Here is a 9,615-nt window from a genome sequence, read left to right as displayed (position 1 = left end):
CTGGTTTTTAGCTGTCATAGCTTCTCATTTTCAACAATATTTGGGCTTGAAAATGAAATGCAACTAATGGAGTGCTGGGTCACTCTGCCTGATGTGAGAGAGGACCACAAGGACCTGCTCTCTGGAAGTATACTTCCACCCAGCAAGTAACTCTTCCTGTATACTGCCTTCAGTTGAATAAACATACAACTTAACCACCACAAAAAGTAGATGGCAGCAAACTTTGTCTCCTGAGGGAAAAAGAAAATAAATCTTTGTACACTGTTTCAATCATAAATGCAAGTACATTTAAATTCAGCAGGGGTGGCTTTTATCATTAATTACTTTTTTGTTTTGAGAACTACTAAGATGACACTCATTTTGTCTTTGAATCAAATAACTTCACACAAGCAAAAAAGACTTCTGACAACATTTAATAATGATATGAACAAAACTTTATGGATAAAGAATAACTGGGTGAAGCTACAAGGCTTCTTTTTGCTCAAGGCAAATGTTGTTGAAGGCCCGTTTTCCCCCTCCAGCCCACTAATAATGCAGGAAAGCCAACCCAACCCACACCCAGTATCACCAGTTAACCCAATACACAACGTTTGCTGAGCAATGGCAGCATTTCTGAACCAATGTCTGCTTTCTGAAAGTCTTTTTCCATCAAGGTCCTTCAGTGCGAGAGTGATTTCCGTCCCTTTAACATGCGGCGCAGAATCACCTCGATGCCACCTTGTGAGCTCATCCTCTTGATCCAGCCGTGGGTCCTCTTGCGCTTGATGTTCTTGGGCTGATACTCTGTGCCTCTCTTCCTTGTCCGCACCTGCTGGTATTGCCACGGAAGCTGCCTGAACACGCCTGAACCCTCAGCTTGTGAAGAAAGTGGCCCACATCTGGAAATCTGAGGTCCTGCAGCTGCTCGGGGCACAATCCAGTTGCTGAACAATCTAAGGTGAGAGTTGCCAGTTACTGCAAGGTTCCCTGCAAGGATGCTGTTGACAGATCACAGATGTCATCAACAAATGTTATTCTTTAATATCAACATTACGCCACATTTAAAACAAGTTGTAATACATTTATGGTGCTGCTGCTTATGTGTGGAGTATCCTCATGCTCGGATCCCATGCCTCGGTTATCGACACAGTGATGAAATGTACAGATTGAAAACACATTTTAACTACCAGATTATTAATGAAACAATTGCAGCAAAATACAGATGTAAATCAATACCGTCGTCCATGATATGTTGATATTAACTGTATTAGCCATCACTAAGCTATAATTGAATTAGTCATCACCTAACTTAATATATTTCTGATTAAGTAGCCATGCTGCTAACGCACTGCTTAGCTAGCTTGCTGGTGTTAGCATCGTAAACAAACATTAGCTTTGCCGTTCGACTAGCATGAAAATACACAAACTCAGTTACCTGGTGTAATTGCGTAGTCCACACAGTCGGGAAACAGACGACCGTATGATGTTCATCTTTAGATATTTATACAGTTGACACAGACATGGGAACGGTGAAAGTCACAGGTCTGTCAGCTCCCTGCGAATATGAAGCAAGATGATTGGCCCAGATTTTTCAGCCAATTGAAAGGCTTGTTGCTGGAAGAATGTGTTTTAATGCCCTGAGTAGCGTTTTTCAGGTTAAACTTTCGAGTAGTTTACCGATGGACACACACCATGTTTACCAATAAAACTGTTTATTGGCCAGGATAAAGGCTCTCGCTTTAACAGGCATGGTTTGAGATTATAGTGTCTGCCAAACGGGGGATACTAAACTAGGTAAGCAATGGGATTTGTATACAGCCTGATCGGACTTACTGCCTGAGAAGTTGAACATAAGGTAGGTTACTAACAAATGTTTGAAAGGTTATGTTTGGATACATTATTTCAACACACAATGAGCATGCGCATAAGAGACAATTAGTATGCAGATCACTGGACATTTTATTTCTTCATGACAAATATGAGATTGTATGAGAGGATCGGTTTTAGGAATAATGATTGTCTTTCGAGGATCAGGTCAAACCACAAAAGAGAAAACTTTAAGTTCTGGTCTAAGTACAAATACAATTCAACACACATATTGTGTATTGTAAATTGTACGAGTTGCACATTGAGTGTCGTTGGGTCTCAATAAGGAATATGCCCTTTCTTTGCCTAATTTGTTCACTGATGTTGGATGCAATATTTCCCTGTAGTGCTGTCTGGCATGTTAAAATGCCTAATTGTTTTTCAGCCTCATTAAGATCAACATAAAGTAGTTATTGTTATTTATATCGAGCACTAAACAATAACAGAAACCGTTGTTTGCTCAGGCTCTCCGCCCCATAAACTGTCACAGCTGGTACTTCCGTGGCAGGCACAGGCCTGTCCCACTTGTACCAGAGTGTTGATGTGAGTTCAAGGGAAACGGAGAGACTCCGCACATCTTCATCTAAAAGGTCATTTCTCCCTTCAGTGACGCAGCAACTGCCGTAACATGGATTTTAAGGTGTCAGTGTATTTTGATGCAGTGAAGACGGTTTGAACGCAGGTGTAGGAAATTGACATGTTGGATCACACATGCGGGTCTGGTCGTGGTCATGTGTTCTCCTATGTAGATAATTAGCTGGACTATCATTTTGACATTTCTGTCACTCTGCCTGACCGAAAGCGCGTGCGCGTGCGTGCACGCGCAATTCGCTATTCGGTGTCAGCCTTGGCAACAAGGAAACAACCTTCTCCCATTGGCCCCCTCTCAGTGTTGAGCTGTTTGCTATTCGCCCTCCTCACTGCCACTCAGAAGCCCAAAAAAACATGCCCAAAGACTGCTGCAGATACAAGGGCGGCGGGGCTGGTCTGAGTGCGCAGTGGATGCTGAGGGAGAAAAACATCGTTTGTTATCGTTATGAGGGTCTTATTGCGATGCAAACACCACGCTTTTATGGATTCATGCTTTATCGTCAATTCAAGCACCGCCGTGTTCTGTGATAGTCTCACGAGACCAATAAGAAGTGTTTATTATTTTTGCAGCATCTCTAGCGCAAACAAATTGTTGCACTAAATGCAACGTTTTCTCAGTTCAGTTTCGTCGGCCCTCATCTTTCGTTGCAGAACTCTAATCACCCTAAATCATCAGTAATTCTGCAGGTAAGGAATCGATTTTTATTGCATTGTGTTGTCTAATTGGATAATGTGTATGGCACAAATGCATGCTTAATTAATGATGTTGATAGTCATCAACATCATTAAACAGCTGCACAATGACTGCATGCATTTGTTTTGTGACAGAGTAAATATAATAGACCTATCAATAATATACACGCAGCAATTATGCCTTCACCAGACTGCCACTGGATTTTTAATATGTTTAATTTTGTGATGCGACGTTGGGCATGTATTAATTATTGAGAATAGCCCACAAACAATACACAATTGTGCATGTCAAATTGTTGAAATATAGTACCTACTACTGCTGTTTCTGGCTTGTTATTTATTGGCTTGATATATCTATTTCATAGGCTTGCAGAACAAGCTAAGCTAAAAGACATTGTTGCATTAGGCATTTTAAACAGAAAGTAGGGGATAATGGTCTATCTTTTGCAAATATACGCATTAAATGTGCAGCGATCATGTCTGAGTGCGCCATTGGCTACTGTACTGTGTTGTGGAATTAGAGCAGCACACTGTGTACCAAATGTGTGTTACTGTAAGACTTGGCAGACATATCAACCTACAATTTCTGCAATGCAGACAAAAAAAATCACATGGATGAGTAACCTTCAGCTTCTTTGACTTTGGAGGGTTTGTGGATCTGAGAAACTGGTCCACTTGCGCCCCTCAGGCATATTCAAATCGTGTTGATCGATATCGGTCAGGAGGAGAATCCCTGGGTTAGATGACGGGGCTGTTTTGTCAGTGCTGATGTAGTTTTGTGTTGATGAGGTGTAGTGGCACCTCTACGGTAGGGTCATCCAAACTGCTAAACATGGTCAGGTGACGTCCTGCTACATTGTCAAAATAGTCGCCCATATACCACTTGTATATATATATATCATAATGAGGACACGATGCAGAATTGATACTTTTGGATGTTTGCGGATACACAGGCCTCCCAGTCAACATTCACTTGGTCCGGGTGAACCTGGATAGTACTTGATGTTCTGACCTTCAGACCACCCTGGCACCAAAAACAACACCACACGCGCGCGCGCAGACCCATGCACACATGAACTCCCCTCAGGTATAGGCTTAGGTAAACCAGCTCCATTTCCCCCTCACTGTAGTGCCAGACATCTAAAGCACCAAGCTTTACAAGACTGTTTCATTATGATGATATATATTCAACCCATTAAGGTAAAAATAATTATGTATTCAAAGTATTTATTATCTGAAGAGACCTAGATGTTATGCATTCTTATTAAGAGGGAAGACTGGAGCCATGATCTAAACTACATGTCTTATAATATGCTAAGAGCAGTAATGTGAAATATGCCCTGAAGGCAGTAATGTGCACTAACTGGGCTCTGTTTCACTCTGTTTTAACCGGGATACAAGGACGCCTTGGGCTTCATATAGATGTAAATCATCCCACTCTGTTTCCTAGAGATAACCTACACAGGCTGGTTATGTATGAAAAATGAAGACTAATAATGCTTTACTTGCACAACTGCCAAAATGCAGTTTAAAAAACAAAAATGGTTTTCCACTCGTCTCCATTGGAAGCAGTATAGCTTGGAAAACTGCCATCATGCTGTTATGAGACATACAGTTCACCGGCATGTACAGGGTCATGCCATATGACTGGTGTTTTCTATTTATATATCCTGCTTCTGACCATGTGAACAGGAGGGGTTATTAATAGCAAACGTCTAAGTCGGTATGTAAATACTCCGTCGTTACTGACATTGAAACTGTAGCACAGTACAAGTATTGTTTTTATGTTGTCTGTTCATGAACTTGGAATCCTTGAACACTGCTTTGTCACCCAGGTGAGTGAGTTAGTCCAACTCTGCAACGGCTGTTGGAGCTGCACTTACACTTGCTACGGTAGTTTGAATTTGCAAAGCAGTGTTGAGTCCATTCAACTGAAACTGTCCGTGCTCTTGGTGTGTTTAATTTCGCTCAACGCTGGCTGTGGTCTGATGATAGGATAAAGAAGACCGTTTCATTGTAACTGCGTTGCTAGGAAACAGTTTGGGTCCAATTTTGTAACAACCAAGCTGGGACCCAATGTCTTCCTGTTGAGCTGTTGACATTCTCAAACACTGCGACAGGAAATAAACCTGAAAACATTCATAATGCATATGTTTGAAACTGTGAAAAAAAATATCTGTCGTGAAAAGCTGAAGAAGGTTAACACGCTTCCTACACATTGTCTAATTTTTCCCTTTTGTCCTTTTACCTATGTAATCTTTTTTTTTTTTTTCTCAAATGAAGCATCTGAGTAATGAGCTGCTTTGCTGTGTCTGTGTGATGTTGTTTGTGCAGGGAAGCATCATGCTGACCAGTATCACTGAAGGGATACTGTGTTGCCTGACTGGGAAGGTTGCCAGTCTGGTCTTGCCCCTCGAGTCGACAGAACCCTCTGATGGTTTTGAGTTTGTGGAGGTGAAACCTGGTAGAATCCTGCGAGTGCGGCACATCATCCCTGAGCGTCAGCCGGTAGTAACCGAAGAGCAAGTTGCAAGCAAGGAAAAGAAGGATGGCGATGATGATGACGGCTCTCCTGAGGATTGTAACGAGAGCAACACTGGCAGCAGTGTCCACTGCAAGAGGAAGATCACAGTCTACCGCAACGGCCAGCTGGTGATTGAGAATCTCGGTGATGTTTTGCATTCTGAGATCCTGCAGTGTCAGAATGGGGATCTGGAGCCTTGCAGCACCGTAGAGGTGGAGCTGGCTGACTACAAAGAAATGCCCTCTTCCCCAGACCCCAATCTTGTTCCTCCTCCAGTTCCTCCATCTCTTGGAGAACAGAAACCTGCTCCACCTCCTCGCCGCCGCCGCCGCAAGCCCAAGCGCACGGTGCAAATCGACTCAAAGAGGGTGATCTCAAGCTGCAAAGGGACGCACTCGGACGTAGCACTGTTCTTCGTGCACGGTGTGGGAGGTTCTCTGGACATTTGGGGCAGCCAACTGGACTTCTTCTCTCGGCTGGGCTATGAGGTCATCGCGCCCGACCTGGCGGGGCACGGAGCCAGCACTGCCCCACACATTGCAGCAGCTTATACTTTTTATGCTCTTGCAGAGGACCTTCGTGCCATCTTTAAGAGATATGCTCGTAAACGCAACATTCTCATTGGCCACTCATATGGGTGAGGATTTGTGGCATGCTTTTGTTATAAATCATTCACCATATCGATCTATTTAGTAGAGATTAACATACTGTACCAATCTCATTGTATCTCTTCCAGAGTTTCATTTTGCACCTTCCTGGCACACGAATATCCTGATCTGGTCCATAAGGTGGTGATGATCAATGGAGGGGGTCCCACGGCTCTGGAGCCCAGCCTGTGTTCCATTTTCCAGCTGCCATCGTGTGTCCTTCACTGTCTGTCACCTTGTCTGGCCTGGAGTTTCCTCAAGTAAGATCTGCATTTGTGTGGTGCCAAAATTGACAACCGGAGACAATGACACACCACAGTCACTTCTCTCGTTGCTGAAAGAAATGACATAGAACAGCCTAAAATTAACTTCCCGCTCTTCTATTATCCTGAACTTCAGGGCTGGATTTGCCCGTCAGGGTGCCAAAGAAAAGCAGCTGTTGAAGCAGGGCAATGCCTTCAATGTGTCTCCGTTTGTCCTGCGAGCCATGATGAGTGGCCAGTACTGGCCTGAGGGGGATGAGGTCTACCATGCCGAGCTCACTGTGCCCATCCTTCTGGTTCATGGCATGTGTGACAAGTTTGTGCCCATGGATGAGGACCAGCGCATGGCAGAGGTAAAGCACATCTTCACATGTGAATGAGGGCTGATTCGTCATGTAAAGTTTCCGTTGTTTGCTCTGCAGTGTTACCTGTTGTAATGTTCTGCCTTCATTTTGGCTTCCTTTCTAGATCCTTCTGTTTGCATTCCTAAAAGTCATTGAGGAGGGAAGTCACATGGTCATGATGGAGTGCCCTGACACTGTCAACACCCTCCTCCACGAGTTCTTTCTATGGGAGCCAGACATGTCCAGAAAAGACCGCATCAAGACAGACACAGCTCTCAGTGACACTCTCCACACACTGAAAATCAATAAGCCTATGGACAAATAACCCACAAGGAGTCTAGTTTTATTACACAACCAAGCAGAAGGCCTTTTGTGGCTTGTATTCTTAAGACTGCTACCAGGCTGAGTGCTGTTATAAACAGGGCCACATCTTAAGGATGCAGACGGCCACTGGTGCTCCAAGATAAAGCAGGACTTATAGGCATAGCGCCGACCAGAGAACGGTGGAACGAACATAAAGATGAGAGGAATGGATGCAAATACACAGTCAGTTTCCACTTCGCTTTTTGATACCAGTTTGTGGTCTATTGTGTCACGTTTGCAAAATGACACAATACCTGGAGGACTATGTCAATTTGTGATTTGTGTTTGAAATATATCTGGCGAAGATCTGACTACTGCAAGATGCAGAAAGCATAAAATACATGAAATGGTGAGTGACTTCCCTCACGTTAAATATTCTGTAAAGTACAGCAGAGCTTCTGTTCAACCTTTACAAAATGTTTATTAACTTATCGTTGGGCCCGTCTTGCATTTGCTTTCAGTGGGAAACTTGCAAAATGATGTGTTTTAAATTGAGGATTTACAGATCTGACTGCTGGTTTGCCAGAAGAGTGAAGGACCGCTGATCGTAAAACTCAACTGTTGATAATAATAGTTTATTATCAAATACTGACTGGATAACAGTGGGACATGGGTCAAAGTCATTAAATATATTCCGATATACATGCTAAATATAATAAATAATTTCACCACATGCATATACAAATTACGTCATGAACAAAAAATATATATATATAATTGTTCACCTGCAATCCAGCCATCTGTTGACCACATACAATGTGAAGTGTACACCGTTTCAAACATAAAGACTCACAATCACAGCTATTGTCAATAAAATGTTCCAAATTACAGCAATATATTTTCCATATATTGAACTCTAATATAAAATCTAACTCCAGAAAGCTATGTGTGCCTATGTTATCAATTCACAGTTGCATGAAAAATAAGTCGTATTTAATGAGGAATTTATGTGAACTGGTTGCCAAAACAGATGTAAACAAACATGGATGCCAAAAGGTTCTTCGCCTTCATTCTAGCAGCCATTTCTGCAATAGTATATAATATCCTAAGGATACAAAGTACCGAGGCCCTGTATGAGTTCAGAATATGAAAAGGTGAGAGGGTTGTGTCAGACAGTTGCAATATATTCTTATATTGAAAAAATTCCCTCTGCACTCCTCTCTAGTCGAATGACTGTCCCTTTTAGTGTGTAAGTATTATTTTTGCCTTTTATTTAAAAAAAAAAAAAGCAACTGCCATAACAAATTGTGGTTGTATTGACCGCTTTAAGCTGCCGAGTGTGTTCCCCTACTCCTCTTCAGTCTATCCTATTTATCTCATAGTATCAGACAGAAAGAATGAGCTAAACATTATGCTCACTAAAAGACATTCATTGATGGGTGCTGCTTTGTCTCATACTGGGACAGTCAGGTGTGAGTAAAAGCACAGTCTGATATCGTATCTATTGACTGGAGAGTTTATACTGTTTTAAGAAGCAGAGGATGTAAATTGGTGGATTTGAGACTGGGATGTCCAAAGCTTAAAATCAAAAATGAGTTAGCCAAAGGAGAAAGTCATTGTACAGACCATGCTGGTCTGTTATATATGCATTTTTGACAGGATGCTGATGCAACATGACTGGTCTTATGCAACTGGAATAAAATAGAGAGAAATAGAATAGAAATAAACTGACTTGGCACTGACATCTCAAAAACATTATATATTCTCTGTGGACTTTCCAAAAACCAACAAGTGCTGCTGATGCAATGTACTGTAGGTTTCTTTTGATGTAAAAGCTCAGTACATCTGTATGGACAACAGGGTGCACATGTACTTCCCCTTATGCTAAAAGTGTGCATATACAAATTGTCAGTGCTCATATGTGCTATATCTTTTTGTGGTAAGCAAAATGTGTTAATGTTATTGTTGCATTTATTCATGGAAATCATAATAAATGCACTGCCTGAATGTGGATGCATATAACATTATATCTATCAATAAAGTTGGATTCAGTGTATGAATGTGCATTTCCTGGCATTAAATAAAACCGATGTTCACAGTCTACAGGTGATTTTGCTTGTTTATTTGCAGTAGTATAGTCTCTTTTTCTTTAGAGGGTGTTGGATGTAACAAAATTACAGTAATTTCATTAATGCAAAGTACACAAAAAAATTGACCACATTAGTATTTTCTGATTTTCTTTCCTAATTATTTTTAATAAATACGTCTTTGCCTATCCTCATAGCAGTATACCTAATTTATTAATTCCACCAAAGTTGTGAGCGCTATTATCCAATATTATTATTTTTTTAAAGCTTTTATCTCTTTTTTAAGTTTGTTATGTCATTTAATGTGATGTTATTTAA

General features: G+C 41.6%; 2 protein-coding genes across 4 annotated transcripts; one reads left to right on the top strand and one right to left on the bottom strand.

Moving 5' to 3' along the window:
- Positions 1-397: 397 nt before the first annotated feature.
- mrpl34 (mitochondrial ribosomal protein L34) lies at positions 398-1,573 on the bottom strand. Its single transcript, XM_076098700.1, has 2 exons — positions 1,415-1,573; positions 398-977 (listed from the first exon to the last, which is right to left on the bottom strand). Exons 1-2 carry the CDS (start codon positions 1,468-1,470, stop codon positions 659-661), a joined length of 375 nt encoding a protein of 124 aa, XP_075954815.1. The 5' UTR covers positions 1,471-1,573; the 3' UTR covers positions 398-658.
- A 58-nt stretch (positions 1,574-1,631) lies between these two features.
- On the top strand, positions 1,632-9,311 carry LOC142956914 (protein ABHD8-like). 3 transcript variants are annotated; one of them, XM_076098699.1, is made up of 5 exons: positions 1,632-1,773; positions 5,464-6,290; positions 6,390-6,560; positions 6,700-6,916; positions 7,032-9,311. In XM_076098699.1, exons 2-5 carry the CDS (start codon positions 5,473-5,475, stop codon positions 7,230-7,232), a joined length of 1,407 nt encoding a protein of 468 aa, XP_075954814.1. In that variant the 5' UTR covers positions 1,632-1,773; positions 5,464-5,472; the 3' UTR covers positions 7,233-9,311. The 3 variants fall into 3 exon arrangements, with proteins under 3 accessions (XP_075954814.1, XP_075954812.1, XP_075954813.1); XM_076098697.1 differs by having other exon boundaries at positions 1,635-1,834; XM_076098698.1 differs by lacking the exon at positions 1,632-1,773 and adding an exon at positions 1,884-3,123.
- Positions 9,312-9,615: the final 304 nt, after the last annotated feature.

The sequence above is a fragment of the Anarhichas minor genome, unplaced genomic scaffold (assembly GCF_050575085.1).
Source record: "Anarhichas minor isolate MPS153535 unplaced genomic scaffold, ASM5057508v1 ptg000024l, whole genome shotgun sequence".
NCBI classification, from domain to species: domain Eukaryota; kingdom Metazoa; phylum Chordata; class Actinopteri; order Perciformes; family Anarhichadidae; genus Anarhichas; species Anarhichas minor.
Note: the sequence above shows the minus strand (reverse complement) of the source record. Positions and strands in the feature narration are given on the sequence as shown.